The sequence below is a fragment of the Lemur catta genome, chromosome 8 (genome assembly GCF_020740605.2).
Source record: "Lemur catta isolate mLemCat1 chromosome 8, mLemCat1.pri, whole genome shotgun sequence".
In the NCBI taxonomy this organism is placed as follows: Eukaryota; Metazoa; Chordata; class Mammalia; order Primates; family Lemuridae; genus Lemur; species Lemur catta.
Genome location: NC_059135.1, coordinates 23,572,929 through 23,591,822, shown reverse-complemented (window position 1 = coordinate 23,591,822; position 18,894 = coordinate 23,572,929). Strand labels below are relative to the sequence as shown.

Here is an 18,894-nt window from a genome sequence, read left to right as displayed (position 1 = left end):
TCTGCTCTTATGTCTCCATTAGACATATTCTTTATACTTCTGACTTGTTCAAAGATTGAGGGGTACCGTAGAGAGTTTTCAACATCTCCCGTGCAGTGGTCATGGCAGAGGTCACTTCAGGGATTCAGGAGGAGTTTGCTGTGCTACACTGACTGCCCTTGACCAACTAGTATTTCCTGGGGCTTGGCAATGACTGAGGCCTGATGAAAGCTGCACAGGCCAGGGTCCAACTTGGCTTTAGGCTCCTCAGCCCTAGTGAACTTTAGCTTACACTTGCTTTTCTTCCTGTGGTCTAAATGAGTTCATTTTTCTCATTTCTCCTAAAAATATTTTCAAGGCTATTCTATTTTCTTTTTCTTTTCTTTCAACTTATTAAATGCCATACATTCATCTTTTAAATTTCATAAGGAGGTTAATTGAATAATGTGAAGTTCTTATAAAGGAATCATTAAGATTACTACTTCATTATAGAATTTTACTGAATAAGTTTCTTCTATAATGTAGAACTAAATATAAGACCATATTAATTTGTTACCAGAAAGTAAAAATTAGCTTACAATATTGTACATCCCTTCCAGACTCAGAACAACTTGCCACATAGCAGATGCTCAGTAAGTGCTTATTAATAAACCTACACTTTATGAACATATTTTGTAATGGAATTTTTATAAATGCTGTATTTTATTTATAATGAGAAACATAATTAGGATAAAAATTACTCATGCATCTGGATCTTTTGTTTATAAATGTCCAAAACATAGAAGTATTCAAGTAAGTTAACCTTGTGATTTTTTTTTCCCCTCAAGGTTGGCTTATGTTTAACCAAAGGCTGCTGACTTAATATTAACTTAGGATGTTGAAAGCCTATTAACTTAGAATGTTGTAAGCCTTAATTGATTACTGCTGTTACGGTACTTCAAAATCTTGAAGTGTTAGGCCTTGTAACTGCAGAGAAATCTCATTAAATATTTTAAAGACAAATTGTGCTGTAATCCTGAATTTCAAATATCCATATTTTAGTAGTATAACTCCAAGAATGAAAAATAAGATTTCATTTACTAATAAAGAACACGTTATGTATGGTTTTAACTTTTTACCACATTATCTACACAATAATTATCTGAAATATATTCTGGCTTTCGTCTTCCTACTTTCCAAAGCTTAGTCCAGATTTATTTCTTAAGAGGATGAGTACTGAGGTGAACTAATAGCTAAGAAACATCAGGTAAGCCAGAAATCAAATATATTATATAGCTTTAGGCATTGGTGAAAGTGGAAATAAACATGTGGGGCCTCTACATGTCCTGATATGCAAATAATTTACATAGATAAATGATTCTATTGAATCAATACAGTCAGATTCCCAGAGTAAATCATTTTTATTTTCATTACTAGCTTGAGGGGATTATTGTCTCTATAATGGTTTTATTTTCTCTAAAACTTGCATGGAATTTATTGCGGAATTAGCTTGAAGCTTTATATCCAGAACATTTTACTGGTGAATTTTCCTACCCAGGAGAAGAAACACTGCCATTCTTCCCATTTCACAGATGTGTCAGTGCTGTAGTTCATGCAAGGACACATGTCTGCTTTTGTACACAGAATGAAATATACGTTGGCAAATCTGGTTAGAATTTTAATTAGGTCTCAAACACCCTATGGATCTTTTTAATTCAATGTTTTGTTATTGTGCTTATATATCTGAAGCCACAGTTGCTATTTAACCTGGCTTCAGAAAGGTCTGAATAATTTCTTCTGCTGTTATTTTATTCCTGACTCAAGAGTCATTTATATACTGAACTTTATCTCAATACAACACAAATTTGATTTTTCCTTTTCTTTCCTTTTTTTGTTGTATTTTGAGAACAGGTAGTTTAAATCAAAGGATCAGTGAGGGTGTCTGCTTTATGTGGCTGTCAGCAATTCTACAAATAGGACACTTTAGGGCAATGCTGTTTACAGTTGACATATTTCTTCCACTTCAACCAAAATATTGTCATGTGTTTGTAAGAAAACATGCTGTTTTTCAGTTTTCAATTTATTTATTTCTCATGTAGTCCTTTAAGCTCCACATATGCAAAAGTTTAATGCAATTTAAGACTGCAAGAAAAGTCTCATTTTGACTTGTTTCCAGTCTTGAAATAAAGGACCCAAAGAAAACTGGTTCAAAGTAAAGCATCAATCTCCTCAAAATTAGTTCAGAATGTTGCTGGGTTGTGGAACAATAAATGAACGAGATGATGTTTAATAACATAATACTGAATGTGAAGGAAATTCCTAATAATCATAAACATTAGGCTATTTCAAAAACTTTTATAGATTAAATGATAAATTATGTTTGAATTTTAACTGTTGTTTCCTAAGACTAAGCCCTGTAAGTCAGCATTGCATAGCTCCAGGGACACATTTTCAGAGCTTTTTTAAGGGAAATGTAGCTGTGTGACTCCCATTAATAATTTCGTTGTTCTTATCCTGGAAATGCTTTGAAATGTCTACCCTTTCAAACTTGATCTCAAACTGAGAGTATTAAAGTGCAAAAAATTCCAGTCATTTATTTGTGTTCCCATAAAGCTAATCAATCACCTTACTAGGAAATGAAAATAGACTCATAAATGTAGCTTTACAATAAATTTTAATTTTGAAGAGAAATTAAAAGCCTTAGCTCCAAAGAGATGAGATGTTCAGAGAAATGTCAGATCTTGCAGTATCCTATTTTGTAATGTCATTAGAAAAATAAAATATTTCATCACATTGTGAAATAATGCCAATGTCCACATCAGACAAACCGACAAATGACTATGGAGAATTTACTAGACTTTGTATTTATAGGCAAGTCCCTTTAGCACAAATATATTTTCATTAAAAATTACTTACCACTAGTGAAGGAATCCCCAGGGTTTACAAATATTAAAAAAAAAGTCAGTTAAGAATGCCCATTATAAAAATAATATAAGATGGGGATCATGTAGATATTTTTGTAATTCAGTTTAATTTAGAGAAAAGAGTATTAAATAAAATTATAAAGTAAGAGATTATAAATAGTAGAATTATACATATATAGAAAAATCTAGTTTTAATCCATTTAAATATTGTATATGGAAAGAATCTATAGTATTATGGATGTTCCTTCTATAAATTTGCAGATAAAAGTAACATTTAGTATTACTAGGTCATGAAGACTACTAATTTCAATCTTTCAATATTTAAATTCATGTAAAGTAACAAGGGAACACATGTTTTAACTACTTATTTTGTAACCTGACTGGCTCCCAGATTCACAATACCTGTGTGCTCCAGTTTGAAAAATGTCCAACTGTGAGTAGAGACTAGTTTCAATGTATTTCTCTTGATATCCATATTGGCTACAATCATTGGCTTATTTTTTTTGGAACTGGTTTCTATGTTTTACAAACATAACTACTTGAATGGGAGAAGAGAAACATGTAAACATAATTCTGAAGAGGTGTAGATAATGTTACTAATTGCAGATACAATTTAAACATTGGTTGAAGGTCAATCATGACATTTTTAGAAAGTATAGAAATCGTGTGTGTGTGTGTGTGTGTGTGTTTGTGTGTGTGTATACGGATTTTATTTTACACAGTTTCATGCTGAACTTGTGCTTAGTGGCCTAAATATGGTGAATGTCCACATGTGGCCTCCACTCTTAAACACAGGGCAACTTAGAAGCAACATTAGCTTTGGCCTCAGGACCTTGGCTGACTTGGCTGTAGTGCCTATTATGAGTTAGGTTCTTTGCAGACACCGAGACGATATTCCAGGAGCATGATGTTTATTAGGGATCAAGTTCAGTGAAGCTTTCGGAAGTAGGATTGAGCAGAGAAGTAAACTGTGGTACAGGTTTGACAAAGGCTTGGACAACGTGATAGGAAACTCTCATCCATCAGAGTTTCCTGCAGTGGGCCTGGGTCTTGGTATCCCCACCTGGTTCAGTCACCAGGTATAGAATATTCCAGGAAGGACATGGAGCAAGACAGCTCTCTGCAGCTGAGGTAGTTCCTGAGGAACTGACAGCAGGAGAAAGTCCACTGACCTCACTCCTCATAGCAGGGCAGCAAGTTCTTCCTGGAGGGGGCCTGGGAGGTGGATCTCCTTGTCTGTCATAGCATCTATTGTCCTAACAGTCTTGAGAGCTTGAGAACTCACGGGCTTGCAATCTGTGTGAATAGTTCTCAAAACCTGCTGGTTCTCCTCAGATTATAGAATATAATTAATGGCTTGACATTTCACTCTGACAATTTACAGATTTATAGATAGATAATTCTTGGTTGACCTGGGCCTGTTGTGGCTTATCCATGGCAATTTCGAATTAAAGTTCTTATAAATAAATTTAAGTAGAATTCATGATTGAATTGGTTTTTATCCCCACTTAAAAAAATTGGAAAGCAGAAATAGAAGCAAGATTAGAAAAAGAAAAAGAGGTAATAAATAAGTCAAGACTGACTGGGTTTAGAAATTGCTGCTCCTCCAATTGCTAGTGGAATGAGCTTCACTTCTCTAAGGCTCAGTTAGTTCAAGTGTAATATGGAGATCTTAACATTCCTACCTCATTGTTTTTTGTGAGGATTAGATGAGAAAATCCCTTAATGGCTTTAGAGACAGTGCCCAGCACGTGTGTGCTAACTATTATTAATGTTGTAGGGAGGAAATCAGGGTGGTGTTCTCAGTGACACAATGTGTTCCCAAATCCTATTTTTCCAACATAGCTTTATAAATCTGAGGTAAGAGGCCTTTTCCAGAATAGTAGAAATTTAGTATTCAAATCTAAATACTCAATTTATTTGTACAACTTCATATAGATTTTAATAAACATAGATAACTATATCTGCAACCTGATTTACGTTCTAATAGGTTCTCATTAAAGTAATGCCAAAAGGTAGAATTAGGACAGTAACGGGTCATTCAACATCTATAAGACAGGATTAAGAAATGTTAATGCTTTACTTTTTCTCAAAAAAGTGTTATTTCAGTTTTTTTTTAAGGTGGTGCTTTAACATATAGGCTTACACCAGAGAAAAACTGAAATATACATTATCTTTAGTTACTATTTTCAAAATTAATTGTACCAGTATTTATTGAATGTCAAAGATGTACCATCATTATACATAAACCTCAACAATAGTAACAATAAAAATATAACACCCTCAGTTTTCTTTTTGGAAGGGGAAATACAGACTAATTATTAGTTACAAAATATTTAGGAATTTGGTATAGAAATATGATATTGTAAGTACTGAGACCACATCAGCAAATTAAAACAAATTTATTACAGAAATACAGTAAAACTGGGAAGTATTTTAGATGAGAAGTAAAAAGAGAAAAGAGAATGATTGGGTTATACATGCTGAATCCAGTTTTGTTCCTTTTCCCTAGTGATGGAGGATTAGATTTCTAGATAATGTAGATAATTATTAATATTAATAATAGAAACAGTGAATGAGGAAACCTAAAGAATGAAATTTAGAAATCATCTTCTAGACTCTTTTTCTGGAGATATTACCTATATGACACCTGGTTGGTATGTGAAAGTCCGAGGGTACTTGCTGGGCAATAGTTGTCACCCAGCCTCGATCAACTCATTCTTCACTTTCTTCTTCTATCTTTTAGCATGACAACATACAGGCAGAATATTTGTCTTTGCTTTCAAGAGGAGAAGGTGGAAAAATAATCAGAAGCCAGTGGACATCAAAGAATTATGTTGTTATACCACAGTGTCAGCATTATAACATCCTAATATCACATACTAAACCATATTTCCGTGCATTCACCAAGTATGTAGTGATCACATTACTGTTAGAACAACAGTGGGCTATTTCTGTGGGGATGTGAAATTGAGTTAGGCATTGGACTTTCTGTTCCAGAAGTTACAATCTAGTAGGGTAGATGAATACCTTGAGCAATTCAAACACAAGGCGATACAGAATACACTGAATGTGGTGGGAACACAGGAAAATCAGTGAATTCTGACTTGAGGGATCTTTGAGGACGTATCATGGGCATTAGGAAGAATAATCAGTATGAAAACAGGCAACAAGGAAGACGCTTATTCACAAAAAACTGACAAAGAGAGGTGGGGAGTTTAATGTATTACATATGAAAGGACCTTAAATACTAATGCAGGAATCTGGGGATTAGTGTCATTCAATAAATGTTAAGAAATGTAGCTTTGCCTGCACTAAATAGGATGGGTAGAAGTAGGGAGAAATTGGAGGCAAATGGAACAATTAGGAGGCAATAGTAAGTGATGATGGGGATTTTCTCTTGGGCAGTAGCACAACTTCATGTAATGTGCAGTTAATTCTAGAAGCAAATATGAGACTATTTTTTCATTGTTATTAATTGTTAGATACTATGTGATAAGGTAGAGATATTTTTAATTGGAGTATTATTTTAGTTACTTGGTTATTCAGCCTGTAGGACCAGATATGACTTGCAAGTTGTGGTTTCCAAGAGATGCTAGGAAAAGGTGCTAAAGGGAGAAAGACTGAAATTCCAAGGAACTTTATGTTTGTAAAGACTAACCGCTACTGGAAAAATAATGAATTAGATAGCTACATTTAAAAAAATAGTTCAGTCAAAAATAAGACAAATGAATTCAGAATTTGAAACATGGTTAAAAGTAAAAATTATATTAAGTATAATATGAAAAAAGTGAATGTTTAATATTTTCAGTATTGAAATAATGGAGAGGATGGGAATGGGGTAGGAGAACATGTGCTTATATTTTTCTCTGCTGTAACTTTTCCTCTTTTACCAAGTTCATTATTTAATCATTTAATAGTACTCTGCTAAACAGTAGATTCTCTGACTAGAGTAATTTCACTAACGTGTGAACAAAGCTTACCTGATTGTTTACTCTGTGCTAGGGACTGACGCAGGTTGGAGGCATATTAGTGAATGAAACAGACCCGATACTCTGCCCACATGAAGTTCACTTTCTAGTGGGATATGGCAGATAACAAATAAGACAGCAGATGGTGTGTTAGAAGAAAGAGCACACCAAGGAGATGGGGACCGAGGGGAATATTGTAATTTTAAACAAGAGGTCAAGGTAGGCCTTGCCAAGAAAATAGCATTTGAACAAAGATGAGGGAATCTTTAAATTTTGGCCTTTAAATTCAAAATTTGACAAGTTTCTTCATTGGAAATTTTTATTTTTTTATTGCTTAAAGCATGGATGGAAAAGAAAGGGCAAATTCTTTTATTAAAGATAAATCTCCCAAAAGAAAGGATAATATTTTATTTATCTTTGAATTTTTCAGGTGTTTCAGTGATGCTTCAGTGATAGTGTCATCAAAGTTTTCTCTGTTTTACAACCCATGCACGTATCTAACCCTTTTATTAAATGAGGGGACTGAGGGACATTCATTCGTGTGTCTCCAAAGCCTAGAAAGGTGCTTGACACATGGTAGAAGCTCAATGATGTTTGTGCCTTGAATGTCTAAATGGTCTTATTGACATATATATTTTTATTAAACATATAGGGATTGTGTCATGATAAGGTCCTTTATTTTATAAAACTCATATGTTCTTTTTGTTACTTTTCCTGACATTCTACAAGTGTTCATACTTCTCTTCATTAAGGTTTCCTTTGTACTTTCAGCTTTCAAAGTACCAAAGTGCTCTTGCTAGAGGCACTTAAATTATAATTTAATGTTATAATCTAATTCCTAGACCATGCACCTCTCTTCACTAGGACTGAGGCTACTGAAATATCTTATGATGGTACAAGGTGATTTCTTTTGGATTCTTTGGAATGAAATAGCACTTGGGGAACTGCTAGCTAGAAGAAGGGATTCCAAATAATAGCTCTTTGTTCAGAGTTCCGCTATCAATTCATGGATAGGTCAATTGGCACTCATCACTTTAAACTCATCAGAGGCCAGTGTAGTTAAGAGGAATATGAAGAGTACTACAGGCAATAAACAGAGGCCTTGTAACTACATAATGGGTAGTGGGAAAGAGGATTGGAAAGTCTGTAAAAACTGCCAAAAGAACCAAAAATATAATTAAAGGAGCAAAAAGACATATTGAACACAATCTCAGGGACTATTTCAGGCAATAGTAAATGTCTCTTCAAATATATCTTTAGAAGACAGAAAGCAAAGTAGAAAACTAGTCCCATAGAAAGAGGAAGAAAAATACCAAACAAAATTATAGGAATAGCCTAACAAGAGCTAGATTTGCTTATGTTAATTTTTACCTTTCTTTAAGATAATTTGATAGTGTCTAATCCAGAGATCGGACAATTTGAAATTCTCAGGTGAGAAAAGGATAGAGAAAAGCAAAAGGAAAATATACACACAGGTGATATTTTAGGTAGGCATGGCTCAGAGTAGGGCAGATAAACTGGTATGTAGGAGAACAATTGAAATTTACAGTTCATACCTTGGTTTTGCCAACTAAGTACACTTATTTTAGGTTGTATCAATGTTACATATGATTTTTTAAAAAAAGTTTGCACTTTTCCTTTCATTTTGTGAAAGGAGGGAGGTTACACATGACTTCCTCAAGAATAGAAAATAATCTTTCCAGTAGAAAATATTTTTTTGACAGTGAATTTTTATTACTTGGGCCAAGGGAATTTCACCTGGTGAAACATTTCAGAGTTACCTGGGGGAGTTTCCCCACTAAACATGTTCCCATTGAGACTCATCACCAGAGACATTTGAATAGCTCATAATAATCTTTGGAAATATACTGAACTCTTTCCAAATCATCAACCTCTGTTTTGAGCTATAATTAGATAAAAAATTATTGACAAATTAAAACAAAACGTAGAACCAGAATAGCATATTATCAGAAGTAACATGAAAAGTTGAGTCCTTGGACACAGAAGCAGAGTTCAAGCTTATGAGTGAAGCCCACCTGTACTGTAGAAGTCTTGTCATCACTCGTGATAAATAAATAAATTATTGTGGTTTCCTTTGTGCTGAGTCATTCCAAAATCTTTCTAAGTTAGTGGCTGTGAAGACAAACCACAACTATTTAAAGATAAACATTAAGCTTGGGATTTCAAACACTGTTTCCAAGGCTACAGGTAAAACTTTATCTCAAAGACAATTTGGTAAGCCAGATAGGTAAAGGACAAAAGTCTTCAGTTAACCCTGTCCATGGATAAACACACACACACTCTCTCTCTCTCTCTCTCTGTCTCTCACACTTGCACACACACAAACACATAAAATGTGCAGTACAGTACTGTGTTCAATCTTTCTCAGAAATATTTACTTGAAATTCATGTTGTATCTTTGATTCAAATAAAACTAATAAAATTAACTGTTGAGAAAAAAAATCTTAAATATAGCCTATCAATTTTAATGAAAAACACTAAAATAGTTTTATGTGTAAATGTAAATTAATACATGTGTACACGCGCTACAAACAAGACTTATGAACATAGTATATTGGTTTAAAGATAATCAAAATGCTATTTTATATTGAAGAACAATCATTCTAATGGCAAGAAACTTGTGTACTTTGGATCTAAAACAGGCATTTTATTTCTACAGAGACAATTATTGTAGAAAAATAATGGGCTTTTTCCATTTTAATACTTGAAAAGTTGAGGGCATGTCATAAAGCTAGAGGAGCATAAAAATAAAGGTCTAGAAATCACGTATCAAGTTCCTGCTGCTTAGAAAAAGTTGATATGCAGGTATGTGCAAGATGTACCTGTGTGGTGGCAAGATACAATGGGATTAGACACTGTGGCCCCAGTCCTAAAACTATAAGGAAAACGATGTAGAGAATTAGTATGTTTCTGTCTCTAATGACCACATTTAAACCTTGCAGAAAACATAGTACAATGATCTCCCTTACCTCAACAAGTTCTACTCTTGGTAAGACTTATTTCATCTATGTCCCTACTATAATACCACCATCAATCCTAAAAAATATTATACCAAATGTAATCAAATCAATTTATTATTCAATTTTACTCAATTGTCGCAGAGATATTTTTCTTTGTAGTTTATTTTTTTAGCCATGTTCCAATTAGTTTGTCCTATAGAGTTTCTTACAGAGTCTAAATTTTGCCTCTCCAGGTGAGGTTTAACACATTTCTCCTTCTCCTGAATTCTATGGAAATTGAGAGTTAGATTTAAATCGTTTCAACAATAGAATATAGAGTATTTATGAGGAGTGGATGATCTGCTACTTAGATAACATCCTCTAATTGTCCCTATTCTTAGCCAAGACTTTTGCAGAAGTTGGTTCAAAACTTAATATGGCAAAGTAGTCAAATTCAGAATGCCTGTAGTCTAAAGAGGGAAACAGACATGGATATAATCAACTCTAATAAAAAGAAAAATACAATACACTTTTAGAGTGTTCCACAGTGCTTGCTTTTGTATCAGTATTAATAGAATGAGAAAGTTTCAGCTTCTTCTTGACCGTAAAGCTGGTGTGGCCAGGGCAGCCCTTGAGACAACTCCATCAAACACGAGAGCTCCGTGGAACACAATTTGATAGATAATCTCGAAGATTCCTTCTAGCTCTAAACCTCAGAGTGATGATGAGCTGTGTGGTACAATTCATAATGTTTTTGCAAACTCATGAACTTTCCTTAAAGCTATGCTTAAACAAAGCTCGGGAATATAAAGGGGGAAAAAGATAAACACATAACATTGCAGCTAAACTGAAGTATTTCTGGCTAGTCAACAACTCCACAAGTAAGCTTAGAACAGACAATGTATCCACATGCTTCAGTTCCTCTTTCAAGCGAAACAAAAGAAAACACCTGCCAGTGACAAGAGTCATATATTTGAAGAAAGGGATAAGTGACAGGAGAGCAACTCCAAATTTGGGCAGTTTTGTTTCATTAAATATACTGCTCATTTATTTAATATGTTTGTATATTTTACCTTTGGAATTTTTTTTTATGTGTGTGTTTTGTATTCTGCTAATATTCATGTTTCTTTAGGCACAGACAGCACACATTGTCCTGGAAGATGGAACCAAGATGAAAGGTTACTCCTTTGGCCACCCATCATCTGTTGCTGGAGAAGTCGTTTTTAATACTGGCCTGGGAGGGTGAGTAAAGCTTTTATTCCAAGCCTTCATTCTTCCTTTATGTAGAGAAATAACTGGACAATCTTACTCATGGTGGGAAGTTGAAATCACCACATCAAAATAAGAGATCATGTGCACAGCTTTAATATTTTTAATAATTATCAAATGGGGCCCAACCTAGTATTTAAGATCTGCTAACAGATGTACTACAACAAAGTTGAGAATACCTACAGAAATCACATGGCTGGTCTTACCTAGTCAACAAATGTTTGTTTATCTGAGAACCAGGAGACTGACATTCTTGTTTCAATCCTAATGATAACTGATTATGTAACATTGGGAATATCACTTAATCTTTCTGAGTTCTGGTTTTCACATATAAAAAGTGAGGGGGGCTGGATTAGATGGTAATTTACAGCTGGAGATTTAAAAAATTATATGCCTTAAAAACACATGACTAGATTGTTTCAAGAGGTTTCCAATAGTGATTCAATCCTACTAAGCTTCTATGAAATATTTGGTAAATTCTTCAGGGAAATTTAAGGTAGAGTCTTAAAGACAGTGGGGTGTTGGGTTAACTGATACTGAAGATATTGATCAACCAAACTTCCTTTATATTATTAATGTACATTCTTCCCTAAACTCTTGCCTCTCTGTGTGAAATGAAGAATATTAGATGTTTTTAAAAATAGTTCCACCGGTGAGAACATTAAATTACAGTGTATGAAACCCGTCTGCAAAGTTTTTCTTCACCAGGCAATTATTTAAGCTTTTCGACAGCACTAATTACTAGCTGTGTTAATATACCTGCCAACAAACAACTGTTTAATATAGATCAGAATGATGGAGGGCACTAGAGTTTTCTTCTCTGTGATAGATTACGGGTAATAAATCTTGTCACATCACAAAAGTCAAACAGGACCTGATGGATTAATTTGCTTCCAATGCTGCAGTTCTCTAGGACAAGCTGTATTTATTCATTTAGTGGAGAGTATTGTAAGCATATGTTTAAAGGGAATGGCCAGTTCTTTTATGAAGAGAAAGAAGAAAGGGAGTAAAATCAAATTAATTAAAGATTTTTTTGATGTAGAAAAAGGCATTCATTTATAAGATTAGTGCACAGACCCTATTTTCCATTGAGAAATGCTGCTTTCATTCATTGCATGGATCACTTAGTAAAGTGGTTGATAATTAAAGGCTTTATTTTGTTTTCTTTATCTTCAAGAAATGCATTTATATTGTGTACAGCCTTTGGTTAAAAAATTATCAGTTCCTGGCAGGTGAGAGACATCTGAGAAATTAGCTGACGGAGGCTGTGGATAAATACCACAGCACTTGAATTGCTCTAGGTGTCGTGGAGCTGAAAGACTTAAATATTCTGTAGACAAAGTTAGTTCTGGTAGGAGTCAGTCTGGATGGGGTCGAAGAATTTATGGTCACGGCTGCCTGAGCTGAATGTTTTTGGTTTCAAGTTGGTCAATTCTGTCCCTCTTAGCGTCTAAGTTCACTTTTAGCAGTGGTCCACAAAAAAAGATTTGATTTAACTCATTCTGCAGAAAGTCAAAATGGAAGAAGGCAGGAAAAAAATCTCCTCAATTACAATGTATTCCAGTGCATGGAAAAGATCCAGATACCTCCTGGTATTCATGGGAATACTGTTTCTTATTATTAAGAATAAGAAATATGTATATATATCCACACATATATAATATTTTTATTTTTCCCCTCTTTTCCAAACTCTAAGATATAGTCCTCTTGCACTCCTCCCTAATTCCATATCAGTACTTTAAAAGAGTTATTTGGCATCTTTAATTTAGAACTCAGAAATGCTTCAGGTCAAGTTTTGTAAGATGATTTTTTTCTAAGTTGATAATAACTCCCAAACTTATAAACTTCTTTCTAAAACTATTTTTAAAATCAACTTTATTGAGTTATTCTTTCATATAAATTAACTCTCTTATTTTAAATGTTCCATGAGTTTGAATAAACACATATGACTACATAACCATGACTGACACAATCATGATACTCCAGTATCCTAAAAGATATCTAAAAATACTTTTCAATTTTTAACAGTTAATATGTTGGTGAAACTGACATCTCTCAACAGTAAATATGAGTTTGGGCACACGAATATCTGGTAGGCTAGGGGAATCTTCAGAGTATTTGCCAACTTTAAATAGAGCTGCAATATTTAAAAAATTAAGACCCTATAAACATTTTTTAAAGAATTGAAAAATTTAAAGAAATTGAGGGAATAAAATTATGGGAGAATATACCTTATTACTTAAAAGTCATTTTTTCATATCAGTCATATCATTTAATTTATATGAAAGTTGATTTTAAAAATACTTTAGATTTCCATATTTAGATTTCCATATTGTCATAAAATTTTCCTAGGTTTGTTAAAATCTTAAGACATACTTGTTGGATTTTAACCTCATATTCTTCTCAATTTTCCAGGGTTCAATAATTCAGAGCATGCATATAGATCATAGTTTTGGAGTTACAGACACTTTTTGGTTGGTAATTTTTTGGCATGTTTACCTAGGTACCCTGAAGCTATTACTGACCCTGCGTACAAGGGACAGATTCTCACAATGGCCAACCCTATTATTGGAAATGGTGGAGCCCCTGATGCTGCTGCACTGGATGAACTGGGACTTAGAAAATATTTGGAGTCTGATGGAATCAAGGTAGTACCAGGGACGACTATCTAAAACTTCTCAATTTGAGGGGGTATAGTTTACTTATTTTTAAGAATCTAGAATGGGCAAAGTTCCTTCATCGATATTATATTAATAGCGTCAACCATTAGATTTATGTAGTTAACCTTATTCTTAGTTATATGAGAATAATCTTTAACTTGACATTGTTTTGAGTTTTATTTCTCAGGTCACTTTGAATTTTAATGCATTGGATGAAACTTGGCTTTATGTGGAAAAAGTTGTTATAAATCCAAATAACAATTATGTTGTAAGAATTGGAGAGGAATTACCTTTTAAAAGGGGTTTGGTAATCAATTCTGTATCAATTATTTGCCTTTTAATCTTATCTTCTTTAGAGGATGAATAAAAGATTTTAAATCTCATATCAGTGGATATATTTATACACACATATATATGCCAGATGAAAAATAAACACATTAAGATTTCCTACTCATGGTGACTTTGGATAATATCTTAGGAATATGGACCATATAAACAATTCAAAAATTTACATGACAAATTCACCACTCTATTTTTTCTACCAATCTATTTTTGAATGACTTAGACTGATCATTTAATTTAGCTCACTATTTCTCACAATTTTCTCAATATTCTTTAAATCTAGATTAAAAATTATTTTATTCTTCATGTGCATTAAACAAGTAATTATTAATTAAATTATTGATAAATGCCATGACAGAAAAGTATAGTGTGCCAAAAAGGGGGACCCAGCTTAGTCTCTGTATTCAGCAAGCCAGGTAAGCCTGCTCCCTCCTGTGATAATTAAGGTAACAATTATATATTTCAAAGGAAAAGTGTTAATGACCATTTTTTCTCTTCTTCAGAATTTTAAGTCTCATATCAGCGGGTATAATAAAGCTCTTTTAAAAATGGCAAACTGACCCTCCAGACAAGTCACAAGAATTGGATAGTATTTTGTGGTCACCCCTTTAAAATGACTGCCCATCTTTCTAGGTTGCAGGTTTGCTGGTGCTGAATTATAGCAAAGACTACAACCACTGGCTGGCCACCAAGAGTCTAGGGCAATGGCTACAAGAAGAAAAGGTGAGAAAAATGATAGGACATCCATCATCACTTCTAGACGATTGGTGGGGTCTATGGGAAGTTGAGAAGGTGTATGTAGATTCAAAAGCGCCAAGCATATAGAGGAAGATCATGCAGTGTGGAATCTTTCTATTTCAGAGAGTAATTCTCTCTCACCATACACGTCTGGACTCATCCTCCCTTAAATGCTGAGGACCACATATTTTCAGTTTATCCACTAGGTGGCACTCAAACATGCTTGGTAGCATTTCTCATTTGGGAAAGGGGGTAGAGAAAATTTTAGCATTTTCTATTCTCTCAACTGAGAATCCCCCTCCACTTTTATCCAGGATCTAATTATGTTACTTGCTTCACGGGTTCTAGTACCAGCTCTACTGTTAACTGGTCGTGCAACTCTGTGCAGTTCACGTAATCGTTCCATACAACACTTTCATCAATTTTAATTCTTATGAATATGAGCAGATTACCCTAAATTACTTTCAGCTTAAATACTATGAAATAATATGGGAAAAAAGTTATAAAACCTTATATTGTACTTTCCTTACTTTAAATATTAATTTCTATTCAAATAAGAGGATTTGCCTTGTTTGTATGTTAGAAGGACTTAATAGGTAACGGACCCACTATATTTAGCTTCACCTCCAGTGCTGTGTAGCTGCTTTTTGTTCAACTACTGATAGGCCTGTAATTGATGGAATATTATTCCAAGGAAGCTCTGCCTTCCAGTGAGTGAATGAATGTCTACCTATTTGGGTAAATGTTGTCTCTTTCTGAAAAATCAAGAAGTCTTGATCTGGGTGGCTTCCTAGGTCTCATTCTTTCTAAATTTTAGAAGGGAGAAGAATGCATGTATATCATGCTCTGGGGCATCACTATTTTCTTCTCAACGAATATCTGAGTTTATCTTCATTACCCAGACAGTTAATTCCTGTAAACGTCATTCAGGAGACTTCTTTAAAAAAAAATTAAATGTTTCCTTTTTGTTATTTAGGGTACCTGATATTATAGCTTCTTTCTGTCAGAACTAATAGTTTTAGTATGAGCCTAACCAATGGCTTGTTAGTTTGGTTTTTAAATGTGCCTTGACTCTTCTTCCATGATCACAGGCATGTAGAGTAGAAAAAGGTCTGAGATAATAACCAGTTCACTTCCTTCTGTTTACAGGTGAGAACAAACACATTCTTTAAACACCTTTCAGATAATTGGTGGAAGAAAAGAAATTAGAACCTGTTTTCCTGATTCCTAACTTGTTACGCTTTCATTATACCACAGCTGTTTCTATCTAATCTAGTCAAGGAAACTAAAACAAATAGTGGTATTGCCTGATTGACTAATAGGATAAGCAAGTTTTAGTACAGCATGACTACAGGGTCCTTCAGAAAAGTGTGTGGAGTGCCTACTATGTGCCAGGAACATTTGGTTCAAAACATGGATTTGCATATTATTGCTTATGAAGTTCACTGATTCCTATATGTATACATGTGCATCTGTATCATATATGTATTTACATATATGTCATATATATATGATTTTACTTATTTTACATCCTGGGTTAAAAGCAACAGAACTATAGCTGTAGATTGATGTTCAGACTTTCTCATTTTTTATTCTGAGAAAGGGCCTGGGTATTAAGAGTCCTGTGCCCAACTGCAGCGGCAATTTACCGTGTTCTGACAACACAGTCACCCTGGGTCAGAGAAAAGAAAGAGTGGAGAAATTATTTACTGCTCAAGAAGATAGATGAGGCTAAGTTTGTAACTTGAAAACAAAATGCTGGATTTAATTTCTTCCAATTTCACTGTCACTACAATTTTTTTCTTATAGGTTCCTGCAATTTATGGGGTGGACACAAGAATGCTGACTAAAATAATTCGGGATAAGGTATGATCATCATCTTTAGCCAAATCTATGTTTGTTCACATATTTCTTTTTTCTCAGTGCCTGAGGGATCCATTAATATGTAAAGGGATGAATGGGGCCAGCTTCTGCTGTTTGGGTCTCTGTTATTCTGCTTTACTATTTTCTGAGGTAATTTTCAAAACTGAATGCTTGATTAGCATGCTTGTAACTGAATGGACTTGACATTAATTCACCCAGCAGTTTATTGAGTGCCCACTATGTGTTTGTTATACCAACAAGTCAAGGCATTTGCAATTCAGCTCATGTGACAAGACTTAAGTGAAACAAGTGGAGAAGGTAACTCAGTGCATAACAATTTTCCTTAAATTGAATGCCTACATGCTGAAGAATGCAAACCAGAAAGTGTATGGTATTGGTGCCATCATTTGTTTCATCCTCTTGGAAGAGTTATCTGTGAAATTAGTGAGTTACCCTTCATCATTGTGCCAAATGGGCCCTGCATGTGTTGCCTCAATTATATAGTCTTTCTTGAGACTATCCATGACCAAGGTGATAAAAGGAAAGGTTATCTTTTGCTTTCATGTCTGATTGCTGCAACATCTGACCCCTCCTCTGAGAATATCTCATCACCATCTGCTTGCTGCTTCTTGCTATAGGAGGTTGGCACTATTTGATTTTTTTTTATATGAAACCTTTATATCTCTCCTCAGAAAGAAATTTTACCGCACTAATGTTAACTAAATTCCTCAAATGCAAGTAAAGTTTCTCGTTGAATATTTTTACGTAAAAAAGAAAAAAGATAAATAATACAATTCGAAAGTATATATGTGAAAGAGATTCTTGAAGATAATCTGTTGTAGATTCCTTGTTAGAATATATCTTGACACAGGCTCTCTGGAAACAGAAAGAAATATCAGCTTTTGAAAATAAGAATATGGCCACATACCCATGCCCAGAGGGAATACAGGGAGAGTTTATACAATCATTCTATTCACCTCTGATTTTATTCCCTTCACCGTGATTTTCATGGGAAGAGATGTTAGCAAAATTGTATATCCCAGGTAGATTCTTGTGTTTTCTTAGCCTATTGATGTGTTCAAGCAATAAACAATGATGAGGCTACCAGGATGGGAAGAGAATAAAACTGGGAAAATCTTTTCAGGCTTAGGAAAACTCTTTACACTTGTCCTTCATGTGATGTGTTAGGTTTAAATGAACCTTCATTTTATCATACGCAGTTAGGTTTTCAAAATTTGGCTGAATAGGTGATCACAGACCAGATAGTAGTATTGCTTCTTATATTTATTGGTTCATATTAAAAATTTATTACTATATTATTAGCTTTCATTTCTATTAATCTGAGGTAGAAAAGTAAGATTGTATTTCATTCAGCACGTTTTAAGAAAAAAGGAAGGAGAACTGAAACCCAAATTTCAAAATTAGGGATCTATAAATATAGTCAAGGGATTATGTGACTTGGATTCTAAAAGTAGATACAGACCACCATGAAATTTAGTAATCCAGTGTGGAAGGGAAAGGTGGTTTTTAGTTAGTTTTCCCAAACTTTGAGGCAACACTCTGGTTTTAATAATAGCACTGAAATAACCATCATACCTGCATGGTGTGCAGGCTCTTTCTCACTCTACCTGCCCCCAAGTGACTTCTTCCCCACAGATTAAGTTGAAAAGGCAAGTAAAGTCTTCCTTCAATTTCCTTCAATGCAATATTTCCTAGGAGAAGGGAAAATCAATGAACTATTTTAAACTTTTCTACCTCAACAAAATCTTGATTACTAAATATAGCATGCCATTTCCCTAAATAGCTCAAAGTAGACTTACTTAACAAATAAGTAAATCTCACCATACAGCTAATGAAAAGAAGAAAACATTGCCATGTTCAAGCTAGCAGGGCTAATTTGTGAAGACTTCACAGAGGGTTGAAGAACATTCTTTAAAGTTCAGGCCCTTAAGGACACCTGGATATTAACATGTCTAAAGCAGTGAATCTTTTCACTGAAGCTTCTGGAAGTTTATTACTTAAGTCGCAGTTCAACTTTTTTTGGTGAATTAATATTACTATCACAATGTAAGAAATTCTATTCAATTTTTTTTTGTAATTTTTAGATTTCTTATTTTCTTCTCAATAGTTTGTTTTTTCCACCTCTTTCATGAAATGTCTTCAGGTCATATGCAGTAAGGCGTATAGGGGGACACTAAATACTCCAATT

The 18,894-nt window shown here is 34.1% G+C and overlaps 1 protein-coding gene across 1 annotated transcript in view; it reads left to right on the top strand.

Annotated features, from left to right (window-relative positions):
- CPS1 (carbamoyl-phosphate synthase 1) overlaps window positions 1-18,894 on the top strand; it is a 116,341-nt gene that overhangs the window by 4,559 nt on the left and 92,888 nt on the right. Inside the window, exons 2-5 of the mRNA XM_045559790.1 lie at window positions 10,946-11,055; window positions 13,586-13,730; window positions 14,718-14,807; window positions 16,632-16,688. Coding sequence (XP_045415746.1) covers window positions 10,946-11,055; window positions 13,586-13,730; window positions 14,718-14,807; window positions 16,632-16,688 — 402 coding nt within the window. The remainder of the gene's footprint in view (window positions 1-10,945; window positions 11,056-13,585; window positions 13,731-14,717; window positions 14,808-16,631; window positions 16,689-18,894) is intronic.